This window comes from Falco cherrug, chromosome 3 (genome assembly GCF_023634085.1).
Source record: "Falco cherrug isolate bFalChe1 chromosome 3, bFalChe1.pri, whole genome shotgun sequence".
In the NCBI taxonomy this organism is placed as follows: domain Eukaryota; kingdom Metazoa; phylum Chordata; class Aves; order Falconiformes; family Falconidae; genus Falco; species Falco cherrug.
This window is the reverse complement of record NC_073699.1, coordinates 109,107,574-109,126,565: the sequence shown is the minus strand read 5'-3', so window position 1 is coordinate 109,126,565 and position 18,992 is coordinate 109,107,574. Positions and strand designations below refer to the sequence as shown.

Here is an 18,992-nt window from a genome sequence, read left to right as displayed (position 1 = left end):
TGTAAATTAAAACTTCATTATATGGCTTTTCTCATATTGTTCAATATAAACCAAGAATGGAAGTGAATTGTTCTTTGAGCGCTGTTAAAGGTCCCCTTCATTGCTTCCCTACAAGCCAGTGCACAGCTGGATTCAGCTGGAACCGGGATGAGCGAACAGGTAAGGAGAAGGGTTTGTAGTCTCATTTTGCAGATCTGAAGATGCACGTCTGAGATCAACTTCCATATTTCTAGATATTCCAACTAAAATACACCGGGTTTATATATTAGATCAGAAGAGCTCACTATACTAATAACGCCTCCAGTTTACATTTTTTCCCTTTCCTTTTTCCAGCTCTATCTTCCCTGTTAAATTTTAAACAGAAAAAATGGGTTCAACTTGACATGTTTCCTGTTTGAACTAAATCTTCTTTATGGAAAAGCTCCTATACGCTGCTACAATAGATAGAACAGGCTTTACCAGTATGCAAATACACTTCAGTTTTAGCAACACTTTATACCTCCCAAACAGCACCAGGTATTGGCGTTCGCAGGAAAGGTTTGCTTACTTGAATTCACGGGGAACGTTTGCTGTGTAATTAAGGTGTGCATTGAAATCCATCAAGATTTTGTAATCTCTCTACCCATTTAAAATTCCCTTTTCTAAGTTTTTCCAATTTAGAATTTGTTTGAGGGGTGGGGGTTGGGAACCATTATTAGAATTGAGTGAGTACTTTCACAAACCATGATTAGAAAGGTTTTATTCATAAAATGCTTGCATGTATCCAAGTGCTGAGCCTAAACAAGAATCAATCATTCTCTGCTCTGGCTGAACGCCTGTCCCACTAATAACAGGACTTTCTGCCCTGCTGGCTCCCTGCTCCTGTTTCTTCATTACAGGATGACAGAGTTCACCGAGACTGTCTGACAAAAGCCTTTCAATGTTTCACAGAGATTAGAATAAAGCATGGCCTAGGAGGTTAAAATACGTCCTCCTTGACTTCTGTCGAGCCCTGCCTGAGGGACAAAGGCACATCAAAGTGCTAAAGCAAATCAGCCTTGAAAGCGGAAAAGAGCGGAGCAGCATCTGCTCAAGGAGGCTGTAAAGAGGGTCCTGTGCCACTGCGGGGAACCAGGGTGGCAGTGTCCCAGGAAGAAGCCAGAGCCAAGCTCCCAGCTAAGAGAAAAACCAACAGAGCTTCCAGTCACCACTGATGCAGAGAGTCTCTACCTGTTATGGACAGGAAAAACATCACCACTTTTTCGATGAAGGCTTGCAACCCCATCCGTGCAGCTCGCTGCTGCGTGCAGGGGTCAATCTCCGCTACGTAAGCACGGAAGGATGAGTATTACAATGTCTGCTCCTGCTTGACGCTTGCTATGCATGCTATATATACCCCTAGACCCTGACCTGTCCAGTGCTTGAAATTCCCTGGAACCCTTCAACAGCCCCCCTAACCCCTCCTAACCAGAGAAAGGCTCCAAGACATTGCCATAGGGTAGACTACGAGCAGTACCGACGTTCCTGCTCTCACAGGCACACAGTCCTACGCTGCCAGTATCCCATGGCATGGCCATCTGGGCACCTCAAACCTTCAGGGGTTCACCAACCACCTCATAGTTGTTTACACGTGAGAGAGTCTTTAAAGAGCAACCACTGTCGCAAACTGCATTTTCAGCTACCACTGTTTAAGTTCCTGCTGCCATTGCTTTGTAGTCCCAGCCCTTTTTTTGTTCAGATTCCTTGGCATGCACTATGGTAAAGAATACATACGCTGCAGCAAGGACTGGAAATCTGCAACAGCTCCTCTTCCCAAACCTGTGGGGATCCTACAAGTGTGTCCACATTCAGAGCTCCTGAAAGCATAGGTCATTATCCAGCATTTTTCAACTGGCTGCACAATACTGAAGTTCACCCCACAGCAAACCCAGTGTTGAAACACTAGTGTCAACACTTGACATCTGCAGGCTTGTCAGAAACCGAGCAGGAGCTATAAAACATTCTCTAATGTCAAAGAAAACTTGTCCCTTAATTACCTCCCTAATTAGAGCTTCCACAGTCCCCTTTCCCACTCCTCCTCAGGAAAGTGACATGGGAGCTTTGTTCTACACAGCACGGGGTCCCAAGAACATGTGCCAGGCAGACCTCCCACATTTCTAATTAAGATCCTCACTCTACTTTCACTTAATAGGACTTTGTCAACTTTCCAAAGCAACAAGGACTTTTGTTGCTTTAAGAGAGAAAGTGAAGCTCTGACATACTGACAGCTCAACTCTTTCAGACTAATTTTAGATGAAGCTAATGCCAGGGATAGATTTGCTACTAATTAGTGTGAAAGATGATCAGGAGAAGACGTATTCCCCAACACATACAAAGCCTCTTTGGATACAAAGCCTTTAAAAAAAGAAATCATTTCTCTGCATATGCTGCCTTGACAATATAACCATCATTATACCTTTATACACATATATATAGATATATATACACACACACACACAGAGTAGCTTTGTCCATGCTTACCTCACAGGGCTCATCCTTCTCAGCTAGTTCACTTTATTAAGCTCACTGAGAATACAGCAGCAGTATCAGAGCAAAACCTCTTTCAATTTGCACTTCTGGTGTGCAACCCCATGCTTGGAACATCAGAATAATACAGCAAATTTAAACTTAGGCAATTCCCTGGAGAAAAATTACATCTATGCTTCTCGATCCTTCATGGTTTCCCGAGCTTTACTGAGCATCTGTGGATAAGCGGTGTGTGCTTTGCATGCATGACATCATACACCATTCTGGTTCCCAGCAGCAGAGAATGGTGTATTAAAACTTACTGAAAAGGAACACAGATGAAAAGCTGGAGACTGTATAAGCAAGCACTCGTGCTACAGGTTAACAGGTCGGTGCACAAATAACCGCAGCCCCGGCAGAGGAATGACATAAAGCTTTTTTTACAGCGTCAAACAGCTATAAATCAGGTCCAGGAGCAAAGCCCGGAGAGCAGCTTCCCCTAGCACCTATCAGGCACTCAGTTCGATGCAGAATTTCAGCACATACTTCAACGATGTAACTGAGGTTGACCAAAATCACTTGGATTTAAGTAGACTTCCCTTAAAGTTAAGCAGGTGCTTAAGTGATGAAAGACTCAGCAACAAAACCAAGAGCATCGCACGGCTGATGAGGCTGGGAGCAGGCTCTGCTGATGTGTATTTGGACATTTAGAGTAGGTAAGGAAGGAAATTAGTGATGCATTGATAACTGCCCCCCCTGGCCAGCCTTCCTCCCACTCTCCATTTAAAAGGAAAACTCACGCTAGGCAGGATTCATCCGAGCCACTGCTGTTCCCTGATGCCGTGAGCTGTGCAGCGCTACCACAGAAAGGCTTCTAGGCATTGGCATGGGACAGATTAAAAACCTCCTCTCAAGCACAGCAAGATCCAGGGTGATAATTCTTTTGAAACTACATCCCTTCTCACTTTTCTCCCTATCTCTGGCAGACGTTTCACCACAAAAATTATAAATGCACTTTCATAAACTTTTTTCCAGATCAGCTTCCCTTATGATTTTCTTAGTATCTGAAATGTCACATACTCTCAAACGCACATCGATGAATGAAGGAGTTTCATTATGTTCCTCAGCCCATTCCATTCTCTTTGTATGTATATTTTTGAAGACACAAGCATAGGAGCATCAGTGGCTATTTATTGCCTCTGGTCTTAAAATAATTTAAGGAAAATGGGTGGAAGAGCTGGCAAATGCCCTAGCCTGTGCTGTTATCAGAGTGGAACCCCGGTCTAGTAAATCACATCCTCTCCGCTGCAAAATTCTTCTGCATTTTCAATGGAAAGAGGTGCAAAAACTTTGCCAGACTACCAGGTGTGTCCCACATCTTCTGCCTGCAGTATGCCATCAATATTTATAATGGCCTCTGTATGGAGGAATATAATTGCCCATTAGCAATTCAGCAGAAATAGTTTTTCTGTGATGAGTAATCCTACAACAATGAAGCAAAGCATTTGTCAACAATCCGCCCATGATACCACAGTTTTAATTATCAGCCATCAGAGAATCTGGCTAGTTTACCAACACCCAGACTCCTCGAACCAAAACTGAAGGCCTCAGTCAGAAACCTGTTGCAGTTCAGGCACCGACTGTCAGACTGACCTACCCACGTTTTCCAGTCTGTTGTACAATTAGGAAAAAAAAATTGTGCAAATTAAAATGGAGGCTAGGACAGAAATTGCAAAGAAACTGGTTTAACTCTTTAAGGCGTTCAAATTTATTTTTTTTCCTAGTATCAACAGTAGCTACAGAGGAAAACTCCCTTTTTCCCATGCCTGTTTTCCCTGCCAGCTTTTGTCTCGCCTATTTCCACTATCAGCTTTTCAGGGCAAAGCATCTGTCTGTTCTGAGCTCTCCATATAAAACTTTGCCCTGCGAGCATTTTGAATAGCTGTCACTGCAAAACAAAGAGGAAACAAGTCGGCAATAAACATTTTTTAGTTCATACACTGTCCTCATGCACAGACACACAAAAATGCTTAACCCTTCAGCTTCTTGCCAACTCATTCCTACCCCTTTCCCACACCATTACTCCCCCCCCCAAAAAAAAGAAAAAAAAAATTGCATAGACCAATTATTTGAGCATTAAACTGGTCTTTTTATGAATTAAAATCTGTGATTTAAGAAAGACAGGGATGATGCTTTAAGGACTCCACTGCTATGTAGAATGACTGGGGAGCAAAAATAGGTCCGTGGGTCTAACCCTTAGTGAGAAGGAATGAAAGGCTGCCCACAACTAATGGTACCTGTATAGCTCATTACCAAGTATTATTTTAGTCTTTCTAAAAGATGAAATTTAAATCCATTTGGGAGATTAAGATGAAATTCGCTCCTACTCATGATGGAGCCATGCAGTGGGGGGCTGGAGGGCATTTAAGGGAAAACTAGCAGCCAACTGAAAAGGAAACTTGTGTCATGCTCTGAAAACGGCAGTGATCCCTAAACACCAGGCTGACAGGAGAGAGGTTTTTCTGCATAGTTAGAACTCTGCTTTTCTGCTTACATTTACTTTGAGATATTTTCATTTTACCTACATTCCCAACAGATCTGTTTTGCTTCCCTTCTCGTCCCTGCCCTGGGGTTTTCCCAAGTCAGAGCAAGAACCTCATTCTGTTGAGCCTCCCAGTTCCACAGTGACTGGGTATCAGTGGAGCAAGCTTGCTTGACCTGTACAGGTTTTAGTTCACTGTGTCTACACCTATGCAGGTCCCAAATGGCTCATTAGCACCTTCTCTCACTTCACCTTGTTTGAAACAAATGCTATAATACACTCGTCAGTTTTTCCTTGTGGAACAGGTACTTCTTGCCCTTTGCAGAACATCCAGGGATATCCTCATTGTCAGGGTGGGTAAATCTTTGTCATTCACTTTATACCATTAATAAGCTCAAACAGTTACAAACACTATGTGGCACATGTTGCTGTACAGCTTGGTGAGCTGGCAGGACCGTACATATGTCTTGGCTACTCTAATAATACCTATGGAACAAACCTATGAGTAAGGCAGCGCTCCAAGGAAGATCCCTCACCCTGCCTCTCTGTGAACTACCAGAGCTGTAATTTTGGTATTATTTAAACAAGTCTCTACAGGACAACATCAAACACCCTAAGTGCATTTCCTTTTCTCTGCTGGGAAAGGAAGATTTACCACTAGTTCATAATGACAAGCGAGCGCACAGCTTCTGCCCCTGAAGTAACTGTGAGCCAGGTGTCACAACCTCCCTGCCCTTCTTCCACCCCTCTCCCCCTTTTCCCATTTTCCACCCAACTGTGCCCCAAGCAAATAATACATGAAGACTCAAGAAAAGCATGGCTCTGCTAACATGCGACCATTGTTATGAAGAAGCCTTAAAATCCTTCTCCAGGAGAAGACTGTTTTACTTTTTTTAATCTTTTTAAGTGGCAGTTCAGGATATAGTGCTGAACTGTGCAATTTGGAGACGTGCTTTCAACTGAAAATAACACACTGGTTGTTTCGGGTTTTTAAATAAAATATTCTGAGCACAGAAACACTGTGGACATTAAATAATATATTTCATGAGACCAAAATGATACAGCAGTGATCCCTGCTTTATGCACATTAACAAAACACCTCTTGCTCACACCTTTAGCCTGCTTCAGGTAGGAGGCCTAAATTGTTTTGAGAACAGGTAATGTTAGCATTGCTGAGTGACATGTTCTTGCCTGAGTACAGCTTAGGCTGACATGAGAAGGAGGAATTGTTATCCCATCTCCATCTAAAGGGAAAAGTATGAATTAGTTGCGGACCACAAGCAGGCAGAAACTCCTGCGCTTGAACAATAAATAGCAGACGAGCAATCTCGACTCTGTTCCTAGACTAGACATGCAACAAACAGCTCTTTTGCCACGGATGTCCACGGCAAAACATGCATTGGCACAAGTTTAAACCAATGTTAAAACCAAATCACCTTCTAACATTCCTCCCATAACAAGTTTTTAACACAGCACTGTCAGGAGATTCTGCCTCTTTCTGTGATTTCCCAAAGGAATTTGCAGTCGGATTCCTGCAAAGACAGCTCTCTGCTCCACCCACTGAGTAATTTCCCTTCGCTCTGAGTCAGTTGCAAGTTGGGAGGGTTAAATGAACAAAAAGACACCTGCCTCTAACACACAGTATATAACTTCTGGGTTTCTAACTGGAGGCAAATACTTTAGTGGGTGGAGCTGTGAATGAAGCCTGTGATGGCATCTCTTGGGCCTAAGTATTCCATATTTTGGACCATTTTAAACTCAATGGGTGGCACCTATTAATTCTTAATTAAGCCTAGAAATTCTTGCCTGGCAACAAATGAAAAAAAACAAGCTTACTTTGATGTACAGACTAGAGGCAAGGGATGAAGTTCTGTAGTTTATATATGTCCTTTGTGTCTATTTATGTACAAAAAAAGATCTTGAGAGCCAATGCGCTGTCGTTATACCAGCATAAAACACTACCGCTGATCCAAGCCCAGAGAAATCAACTTACATTATTTCAGAGTATTTTGGCTCACATCTTGCAATGTTAAAATACTAAGACTCTCAAACTGTCTACCCTGCAGACTCCCAGCACATCACACAGTGTGTTCTACCTTTAAATGAGCAAACTTGAATAATGGAGGCAGCCTAGCTGTGACAGTATGGAGCTCAGCATTGGGTGTCGTTATTCCTCTCCAAGCTAATCATCTTCTAACACTATAGAAAGTTCTGCATATTGTCAAAAAGAATCTCTCTGACACTTTACTGTAGGCTGTCTGACATCTTAGATGTAATATGTCTGACATCTTAGAAAATGCTGAGCTTCAAAGAGTTTCAAAGCAATTATCAAATTATTCCATTGAAACAATAACAGTCCCTGAAAGCACACAGGAAGGCAGACACACTTCTCTTCTGCAGGATTGATGTGAAAGTAGTTGTTGCTCTGAAAGATTATCAGAAAAATTGTTCTCTCTAAATGAAAAAGAAGAAAAATGACAATAGGACTCACCATCCTCATGCCCTTCTCTATTTCTCCGTCGATGTCTGTCTCGCCGGTGGCTAATAACTGACTCTGTTCCTGTCTCATTGTCCAGGCCATCCCGGCTGCTGGCAGCATTTGGGCTGTAGAGAACAAATAGGAAGAAACAGTGGAGTCATCTCTTCTTTTCTTTTTGATAAAAACGGTTGCAGTCATGTTGGTTTAAAAGCCAGAAAACTATCAAGCAGATTAGCTGCAGTCTTGCTGCAGCACTGCAAGCTCCCCCAGACTGCTCCGCTCACCCCAAAACCACCCGAAGGGTGAAGGCAGTTCAATATCAGCACTGTGAGACACAGTGCTATTTGCACAAGTAGTATCATCACGACATTGAAAAAGCTGCCACAAGACTGTTGCATGAAATTTCCATAGAAAAAAACCCCAGCCTACTGGTAGGCTAACACCAGCTAAGAAAAGGATGATTTTAGCACATGCTGAGATGACAACTACCTACGAGACAGCTTTAGCTGCTAACGCACTGGCAAAGGACATGGGATTTCAGCACAGTCCTATCATGACAGCTTTAATGTCACAAATTTGCACCAGACCTGCCTAACACAAGACCAGGCGGATAACACTGGTTTTTGGAAGAACAACACTTGTTGACCCTAACACTCATCGTGGCCTCCAAAACACCCCAAGTTCCTACGCATCTCCCAAACTCTCCCACGTTCATTCTGAAGAACACAGATCCAAGCCATAAATACAAGTACGTATATGCTCCTCTAGTAACGCCAGCGGATGACCTGCTTTATCAGGGGCTTATTCTCAAGCCTGGGAATTGAGCTGCCTTTGCTACAATATCCCAATACAAAATTTCCTTTTTTTTTTTTTTTAAACTAAACCCAGTGTTTCAGCTCACTTCCTTAAGTGCTTGTTCACCCTGAACAGGTTTATTTTCCTGACAATAACAGGCAGCATGCTGACAGCCAAAGAGCAGAAGCTACAGCTCACCGTGGCCACTTTTGACACAGAGTGCTGACCTTGAAGGTTGAAGTCTTGCAAATCACAGTAAAGCTCAAAATAATTAAGCACCTATCTGTGAAATGTGCAAATAGACCCAAGGTCCTTTCCTCATGTTCTCAACTGAAAGCTACACAGATATGCCAGCACCATACGAATCCAGTAAATCCCAGTGAAGAACCACTATGAGCAAGGAAGCTTTGGGCAAAAAGCAGAAAGATCTTAACGATGATCTCAGTGGCCAGATTCCTTCCGCTTTGCTTTTGCAAGGGGTTTACTGAGAGTCACTTTCTCACCACTACAATTAGCCAGAACAAAACGTTTTGAAGAGGCAGCAGAGAATTTGCGTGGGTTAGGGCCACTTTCTGGGATGAATCTAAATAAACAGCAATGACAGCTCCATACTCTTGAACTTCCAAGCATCAAGGAAGGACCCAGTTCATACAAACCAGTCTGGCTTTCACTTCTAACTCCAATAGACAAGCCAAGTCGGATAACCAAGAGCAGTGGTGAATATATATGACTGCTTATTTGCAACCATCTGTTTCAAGATCTCTGCTGAAGGAAAAAAAAAATATATCAGTCATGTTAAAGCAGAGTTGGCTGGAGCAAAGGGGAAGATGGAGATGCTCTTTTTCCCCCTGCTGAACAGAACTAGCTTAGCTATTTAGTTTTCCCCTCAGGCTCAATCTGTTTTATGTTTCTCTGCTATTCTTACATTTAATAAGCTCCCTTGAAGTGCTCACATGGAAGGAAATAAGAAAAGCCTCTTGCAGTGCTGGCAAAGGCCATAGCTCATTTTAATGGACTAAATTGTGGAAACTGATCTAAAGCTCCTGAAAATAGAATAGTGCATGATCTGCTGCGGGCTAATGCTCTGTGGTGAAAGATTTCCCTTCGAAAGTTACTGGTCATAACCTTTCTCTCTGTCCCATAAATACCACCCGCTTAAAAAGGAGCCCAAATTCACATCTGCCCTTTGCACCTGCTACTTATGCCTGACATATCCTACTTATGCACAGCGAGTGCATAATGGCCATCATTATACTTACACCAAAGCATGAGAGTCATTCATTTATTTCTCCTAGAATTCCAGGAGGCCAGAGTACACTGCCATGCACATTTTACGTGGGGAATTAAACTACCAACAATCTAACCAAGTGGCGCCACGGGCTTCTGTGGAAGTTGGACCCAGTGCTGGTATATGTGTAAGCGCATCTGGATAGCGTTACCTTTACGAGGGCTGCTGAAAAGGCGTCCGCACACGCACGCACCTTCTTTGCCTTAATGAAATGTACAGACATGCCCAGCACACGAATTGGGAAATCGAGGTTGTTATTGAAGAAAACATTTGACCGCACATTTGAAGCCACCAAAATGCAAGCAGGGATGTAAGTGTTGTCACGAGCCACGTTCGCATTTCTTGTTCCAGTCCAGCACAACTGGAAAGGGACGGAGGGTGACAGTCTCCGAAGGTCACCCTGCGAGGCTCCCAGACATCTCAGCAGCACCATCTAGTGAACACTAGTGACATACTAGTGAACGCTGACACTTCCCACTGCTAAATCGCTTCCAAGGCTAGATCTGCCCCCAAAGGTGGCTTACGCCCTAACACAGGGTGCAAAAGGAACCTCAGAGCTGGCTCCTCTCCCCTCTCATTGCTGAGCCAATTCAATTCCGTTCCATTTTTAGTGCACGTACCCAAGAGCTGTGTAAGAAAGGTAGCTCAGGGGTCACCATGCTCAACTCACTCCTGCACCTCCACCACCTGACCCGGAGCAGCCTCACCCATTCGCATGAACGTGGATTTGGCAACCACTACACAGAAGCAGCGGAGCATGAAATACAGGATGAACTTCAGAACCCTCCTTAGGGAGGAGAAAAAGTAAATTTTCTTTGGATTTAATCAGTAATGAAGCAAACTATCAATGCTGTCAGGCAGCTAGTTGAGATTACCACTTCATCTCTGATAAGGATCTCATTCCCTTGGATGGTATTGCCTGCTGACCTGTCCGCTTCATCTCTTCTGTTCTTTGTTGTCCAGCAACACCTCTGTTTGTACAATCATACAACACCTAGCTCATTTGGGGCCTCCTACGTAAATAAGGCCTCAATCAACACTGAGGAAGGAAGACAGGACAGGACACATCTCTGGTAGTTTGAATAGCATCTAAAAAAAAAAAAAAAAAGCTCTGGGATTTAGGAGCAAAGAATCTAAGTCACACAAGGGGAGGTGACAGGTGAGTATCAGCAATATTGAAGTTACAGTTGCGAAAGTTACAGGGTTGCACGGCTGAGCTCTTTAAATGGAAATACTATTCAAGGAGACAGTATGCAGAAATGGCACTGAACTCACTACTGCAATCACCGTGCCAAAATCCCAAGAAACATAATTTTTAAAAATTGCTGGAGAACCGTAAGTGATCAGAAGAAAATAGTCATGATTCAAGTTCTGAAAGCCACGCTTTACAGTGAAAGACTTGAGCAGCTCAACTTACTTTGTTTATCCAAGAAAAACAATTTCAAAACATGGCACATTCTTTATCGCTTGAAATCTTTAAACCTAAAGTGGGTGTGTTTTAAAGCGAAATTCTAATAGTGAAACAGAATTAAGGGCTTCATGCATAATAACTGAGTGTGATACTCTGCCCTGTGTTATGGAAATAAACTTAGGTCATCATAAGGCTCTCCTCTGAATTGAAAAAATAAACCACATCAGCCAAGAACACGGCAAAACGTTAAGACAATCAATTGTGACAATAAGAATCAACAAAGGTATTAAGGGAGAACAAGTTTTAGTCCAGAAGACTAAAGCCCCACAAGCCACATTCGCTACTGCAATTTAAAACAAGAAAGAAAAAAAGGCTCAGGGGAGAGAGAAAGGAGGAAGGTGGTTTACCTAGGAATGAGAACACAGGCCACAAGGCACAACCTCCTGTGTTGCTACTCCTGACTCAGCATGACCTGCATAAATTACTTCACCCCTTTGAGGATTCCCACATTTGCTTTGTAACATGAAGATATTATCACTTGCAGCACTGTGCTGACTGACAGCAGGAAGATACAGACAACATTTTTGGAATACCATGGAAGGCAGCAGGTGCATCAGCAGAGCACAGCTTAAATCTCATCATCTGAGTACACACAGTTATCAGCAGCAAGTGGTTCCACAAACACAGACTTGTGCCTAACTTACAATGTAATGATTTTTATTTAAATACAGTTCGATCCCGCAGCTATGACGTGTAGGTATAGGTCAGGAAGACAATGCACTGGTTGGATTTGCCGGCCATGTGGCTGCACTCATACCGGCCTCTCCAGTCACCAGAAAGCAATTCCCGAACGCAGGAGGGCAGTAAAGCCTTTGCAAGAAGACAGTGTCAGGCAGGTTAGCACTTTTCAAGATTTCTTTCCCCCTCTCAAAGGTATTTACCTGTAAAAGACTCATTCACCACACTAAGGGCTCTTCCAGGCAATAGCTATCCCAGAAAGCAATGGAAACACACAACACCAGGCAAATCAAGACCAGGTTTCCTTCTCCAGACATGAACCAAGATCACACCTAGAACCAGCTCCTGCTTTAAATCCTCCTTGTGTATGTTCAGAGGGCCTCCCTGAAAACGAAGGTGTCCTAAGGATATACATTGGCCCTGCGCATGTAAAGGGCAATAACAAGGCTACCATTAAATCAGATGATCCCCAGCCTGGCTCCACGCAGTTCAAGCTGCCAGCCTGTGGATGCACGTGGAGGAGGCATTCTTCCTGATGTAAATTTTTTCTCTTGATACCAGTGCTCTGCTGGCTCTGCATGCTACGTCATCAAATAGTAATAAAAAGTTGTCATCTGTACTCCACGAAAAGAATTTTTGTCTCCCTTGCTAATTAAGTCTCCACAGTGGGTTTCAAAATGAGATACATAGGATACATATTTCATCCTAACAATGACAGGGTTTTTTTTCTTCCCATTCCCCTTTTAATTCTTCAGTTCTAATAAGTATATAATTTTTCTAACTATTAGAATAAACAGCTGGTTTGCAGCAGCAGGGAGAAATGCGTGGAAGAAATGGACAAGAATAGCATTTTCTGGTTTAAAATAATAATAAAAAAAGACAACTTGTTCTTACTGGAATGACGGAGGCCGGGAGTCTCCGATGCCGCCTGTTCTCTCAATGGGTGGCGGAAGGTCTGTGTGGCTCTCGGTGCACTGGGAGCCTGTGTCAGAGTGGGAGCTTTCAGCCAGGACCAGCTGTCAACAGAAAGAAGAGAATTGCATACACTTGTAAAGGTTTCTCCACTCTGACATAAGGTGTTCAGCCACTGCTTTGCTAAATATTCGGTGAGATCTAAGGGAAACCAGAGGAAAGGAAGCGCTTAGTGTCTAGTTGCATGGATTCCTGCCAAACTTTCATAAAATCAGGTTACATTCAATCTCAGCATGAAAACATCCTCAGCTAGGATACGCACAAAATCCTGCAAGCACCACAATTTTTTTCTCATCTAAGAATGAACAAGCAAAGCACACCAGACAGGGAGTGCACTTTTTCTTGTGACTTGCCATTACAGCACTCTTGGAGTTGCCCAAGCGTGCAAGTTGTCAGCATTCCTTGCAAAACGCACGCACATTTAAGACTGTGCTCTCCGCCTGGTTTTGCCGTGACAAAACCAAAAAGCAAAAGCTGAAACTTGACCGTATGATGGCCCAAACATGGTATAACTGCTTATAAAAAGACCTTCAGAACCCCTAAAAATTCACAACTTAGTCTGGACCGATCACCAAAATCTCAAGAGTTGCCGCCCTCTCTATTAAGAGTCTGAATTAAAACCAAAATTCACCGAATCTCAACAGCCATATACTTTAGGAGGAGGACCAGGATCCTGATGTTCATCATACTTTTGTCTTCTGTGCCTGTTTTGTCTCTTAATGTTTCCTTAAGGCTAAGCTGCAGATAGGAAAAGTTATTTTCCAATTGTGCCATGAAAACAAGGACATTGCGTGCACCCTTCTGTAATTCGTAATGACCTGAGAAATACACTTCTATAAAACGACACAGCTGTAACCATCACCTTCAAAACTCCTCTGACACTGACATTTACATTCACAGAAGGTGAAGGTGCCTGGGAACCTGCCAGCCAGGGCAGAAGGGTGCTGCAGAGCACCCAACACACAGCACCCACGTGGGAAGAGGTAACTGAAGACAGGCTGCAACACCCAGTCCCCTCAGTACAAACAACAAGCATCTACATACAGTTTGGGAATTATTATATATTCCAGTCCCATTACAAGGCAGGGTGTAAATTCTTCATTTACTAATGCCAGCACATATTTCTATTTCCCATTAACATCCTCAATCATTAATAGGGATGCTCCTGGATAATGGATCACAGGCACGGTCATGGCACACAAGAAGCTTACTGTACTCAATTTTACTTCCAATAAATTCAGGACAGAAAGACCATCTTCATTTAGTATGCCTAGCGTGACATCTTTAATCAGCAGATAAACAGGAGAAAGAAGAATGAGTCTCTCTTCCCACCCTCACCCTCCTGGTTTGTAGCTCGTTGTAATATACTGATTGACAGAGGATCTACCATTTAACTATGATCTGATTCTATCCACTTATCTACCAGGCTGGTATCAATTTTCTGTATTAAGAATTAAAAAAAATAATAATAAATAAGACAGAGATGCTCTGTGTTAAAGAATCCTTCTGTACACCTAGGTGAAACTGGTTTTCCACATTAATTTTTTTTTTAAATCTTAGTGCTGGAAGAAGCTCTTGGTTGAAGTCTACACCCAGGAACCAGAGTGGGTCTCTTCTCTAATACTAATTCAGTAAATCTTTTATAAGAAAATTGGCACTTCTGCCTCAGTTTCCTAACCCAGAAAGGAAGGATACTACCAATTTTGCACAACCGAGTTAAGATAATTAACATGCCTAAATGCAATATAAATCCTAGGATAGAAGAACCATACACACTGGGTAAAGCATCACTACAGAAAAACAAACAACGTGCACTGATCCAAGATTCTTTTTCATTTGATTCCTAATTAGCAGTTCCAGTTCTAATTCAACTTCACCTGCTAGATTATGTGGTTATTTTTTATTAAAAAGCGTAACAGTGGAGAAAGAGATTCCACTCCTCTACTACTCAAATCAGGAAGGCAGATGACTAAGGTGCGAGGGTTTGTTGCCCAAGATGAAAATAGAATCCCATCAACTGAAAGACTTGGTTAGTATTTTAAATGACCACATAAAATTACCCTCCCGTTAAGCTGGGCATCTGATCTGGATGAACCCCCCCAAGGCCTGTGGGCACTTCAGACAAGCAAGATGAAGGAAAAGGCAGGGAGGCAGCACTGCCGACACCACTCCACTTGCTCAGCCTCACACAGGAGGTCGAGAGCAGCCTTGAAAGTCAGTTCAGATCTTGCACACCCTCACCTAGTTCCATGCTTCCCTTACTGTATTTGCAATGTTTTTGCAAGAAGGGGAAAAAAAAAAACCTGCCTAACCAGAAAGGAAGCTAAAACCGACTCATGTATTTCAACAGCCCACTGACCACACACAGCACTCTCTGGCCAGTACCAACAGAAGTTAGACTATAGTGACCTAGAGGTGAAAAGGTTTATATCCTATTACCAATCCCCTAAGCCACCTAATCACTTTACTGTGTCCCTTTTAACAACATAGTTATAAGGTCTTTAATTAAATAAATGCTCAAATATAGATTATATATAGAGATTATTACCTTTCAGAGCACCTTAAAGAGGCAACAAGGTCTCAGCTTCCCTCTATTTTTAGCTGTAGAAGAACTAGCCCTATATAAGAGATTCCACTATAACTGGTTAATTTATCAAGGGCTAATTCTAATATAATCATCAGACAGATGCTAAAGAAGCGGATGGAGAAGGAGAGGAGGGGACTGGCATTCAGGATGCAGCATGTTACTCCTAAGAGCCTGTATCACAAATATGAGAAGGCAAACACACATAAACTGTCAAAAAGGAACTGCCTGAAGACAAAACAGTTCTCCAGCACCCCATGGAGTCAGCTGCGTTATTCAAACTCTTATCACCAAAGCAAGAGCAACAGAGGAAACACTGAAGGGAAAAATAACATGAGCTTTCCTAATAACTTGATAATTAAGGTTTCTTTCTTTCAGGTAGGGAAGTTAATGGGCGATGTTTAGAAAGCCTGTTGGCATGATGGGGATGCAAGAATGTCTCTGAGTCTGGCTCATCCCCTGAGGATCCTCTGTGCAAGTGCTTTCACTAACAAAAATCAAACCAAGGGATAAAAAGAAGGAAAAAGAATGAAAGGAAAAAAAAGAACAAAAGGATAAAGAAGAAACTGGGTGCAGGCAAGACCTATACATCCCCTCACCCTTCACATCCTAAATTATATCAAACTAAGCAAACAAGCACCTGGCCTGAGTTACCTGAAAACAGGAAAACATGTTCCTCCTTCAAGCCTTTCTGCTGAGCAACACCTGTCTCAAAGATGAGCTTGATGCGAAAAGAGAGATGAGCCAACAAGACAAATCCTTTCCATATTTCAGGATATTTGTTCTTTAGTATTTCCCTGCTCTGGAGGAAGAAGTCTTGGCGATGCAGAACCCATTATGAAGGCAAACCCACCAAACTGATCATCTCGGGAGCGCTGCTGAGCAGAAGCAAAATTCACTGCAGCAAAGCAAGTCCTTTGTGAATGTTGCCCCTGGGCTGTGATTTCCTGAAGGATAAAGCACTGGGTCCCCACTTCTTCTTGGCCTTCAGTGGGATCAGAGTCACAAACAGCCTCAGACTATGCCATTACCATTATAAAGGGAAGAGAGCTGCAGAAATTACCCACGCTCATCTTTCAGCTGCATTCAGGAAATAGACTGCTTTAAACCTCAACCAGTTCACTACCAGACATAGTGAACTGGAGATACATGCCAATTTGAGAAAAAATAGTAGCAATATCTCCTGTTTCCAAGCAGCTTGTTAATACTAGATGAAGGTCTTTCAGATTTCAAGTAGTAACTCATAAGCACAACAGCCGTGATGATGCAGTGGCCAGTGCAGAACTTCTCATGTTCACCTTCCCTATTAAGATCTGCTACTCGCAGCCTGGCTGAGGCGTTTCCACCCAAAGTACATTTATTGTAATTCAGACACATCCTCTGGGGTGAAATCTTGCCCCTGAGGAATAATAATAAACAAATAAACAAACGAACCCAATAGCCTAACAGTTTAAATATGTTGCCTCATGTGATCTTACTCTTATGAGAAGCAGGACCTGGGAGCTCCTGCAAGAGGACCTGATTTCAGGGATTTAAGTGAAAGAACTTGAAGCAATTATGTTCTTCAGACACAGATTGTCCAGACCTCTGTCTGGTTACAAATGGAGCGCCCGCCCTTCATCAAAGCTTTTATTCTTGACTTACAGATCTCTATGCTCATGAGCACTAAAAAACACAAATGGATGGCTGCAGACCAAATTAACAAAAACACCCCAAAAGAGCATTATAAAAACATTGGTTGTGCTAGAAAAGAAAAACTGGAGTAGAAGATGGCACATGCAGCGAGATGAAGGCCGCGCTGTCTAGCTGATTTTCCAAAATTGGACAGGTATGGAATACCGGGGTCAGGGGGAGCTGTAGTGAGTTAGCAGCCCCACTTCTTTCCAGACACCTCACATAACACCTTGATTTGATGAAGGTTTGGCTGTGACTGCCTAAGAGGAAGAATTCTAGGGGGGTGTACGCTTGTTGACAGAATTCACATGTCAGTGCCCTGGCTCCATGTGTGGGCATACAGAATCGCTGCTCCCTGCTTTGCCATGCCAGCTAGGAGTTCCTCATTTCTTCCAATGACGAGGAACACTCTGTAAATCATTAAGCATTTTATCAGCTTTAAGATAAATTGTGTCCTTTCCATTGACAAGCTACGGTAGGAATAGAACACTCCAATCTTATATCACTTTGAATGGAGAAGACAATGCTCTACTGGACTGCTGCATTATAGACTTCTCACTGTGCTTCTGGGAGAAAAGCAGCGTTAACCCCAGCCTCCTGGCCAGAAGCCAGCCCTGATAATTATATTTCACCCATCAGGCTTTCGCTGCAGTTTTCACTGGCAGTTAGCATTTTAATCCACTTCTTTATTTGCACTGTGTTGGTACTGTGTGCTGCTCGAGAGCGTGCCTGCGGGCTGTAAAGTCCCACCCCAAAGGACTGCATTTCCATGTGAAACAGGGATGTCTTCCGTGTGGCGCACATGGAGGAAGTTAATAAAGAAGTGTGGAACTAATTGCAACTGTTGATTCAGTTCATTCCATCCTACTGAACGCTGTTTGTTTTTTCAGCTGAGATCCTACCGTCACACTCGCTACTAAATCTTTTCCAGGAAGTGGAGAAAGCGTATCATCCCTGGCAGGTTAGCTAAGGATCTCATGTTCTTCAGATATCCCCAGCGATTCCCACACAGCCACTTCCAATCCATAACTGTACATGCAACGGCGTGCTGTGCAAGTTGGCTACTCTACGCTGGGCTACCAAAACACGCAGCCTACTCCTGCTGACAAAAAGCGCCTCTTTCCTTCCGTGCTAGAGAAGGCTACCCAGGCACTGCTAGGCATCTGCTAAAAAAACGTTATCTTGGAACTCACTTGCAAAAATGAAGTGTTCAGTTCTCCGTCTGCGTCAACACTGCCCACTTCAGCAACACTCCCCATCTCAAGTCCTAGTACCTGCACAAAAGCCAACTACACACCAGCTCCTTCTGCATGTTGTAAGCAAATCCAAGTGATGGAAGAGCAATTAGCAGGAAGATGGCTGAGCTCTCAAATGCAAGCAAATGAGGGTAGGTCTCTTCTCCCAGATAATGAGCAACAGGACAAGAGGAAACAGCCTCAAGTTGTGCCTGGGGGGACAGGGGTTAGATGGGATAAGAGGAAAAATGTCTTTGCTGAAAGGGTGATGAAGCCTTGGCACAGGCTGCCCAGGGAGGCGGTGGAGTCACCATCCCTGGAGGTGTCTAAAAACCACATGGATGCGGCGCTCAGGGACATGGTTTAGAGGTGGGCTTGGCAGTACTGGGGTTAATGGTTGGACTTTGTGATCTCCAAGATCTTTTCCCACCTAAATGATTCTGTGAGTGGCTCAAAACACCAGCACCCCAGCCAGAGCCAAACAGTGACACCAGGCCAGTGAATGCTTCCAGTGCCAGGAGAGCTCATTTTTTTCCCATTATTGCTACCAGTCTTCAGTGAGTCATTGGATCAATTGCTTCACCTCTCTATAGCTCAATTTCCCTTTTTCTCCTCTCCATCACATTTGCTTCTGCTTTTCACTTAATTACAGCAAGGACTGCCCTTCATAGCACTCAGCAGACATCTCCAGCTCAGGCATTACACCAGCTCAAGGAACTGGTCTGTGCAACATCCATGGCTGAAGACACCAGAGAACAAGAACCTGTCTGGGAAGGGGAAAGAGCAAACA

At 43.3% G+C, this 18,992-nt stretch overlaps 1 protein-coding gene across 3 annotated transcripts in view; it reads right to left on the bottom strand.

Moving 5' to 3' along the window:
- Positions 1-18,992, bottom strand: part of DVL1 (dishevelled segment polarity protein 1) — a 104,701-nt gene that overhangs the window by 37,960 nt on the left and 47,749 nt on the right. For all 3 annotated transcript variants that reach the window (XM_055706036.1, XM_055706037.1, XM_055706038.1), the window contains exons 3-4: positions 12,632-12,753; positions 7,518-7,630 (exon numbers count right to left, since the gene is read on the bottom strand). In XM_055706036.1, coding sequence (XP_055562011.1) covers positions 7,518-7,630; positions 12,632-12,753 — 235 coding nt within the window. The remainder of the gene's footprint in view (positions 1-7,517; positions 7,631-12,631; positions 12,754-18,992) is intronic.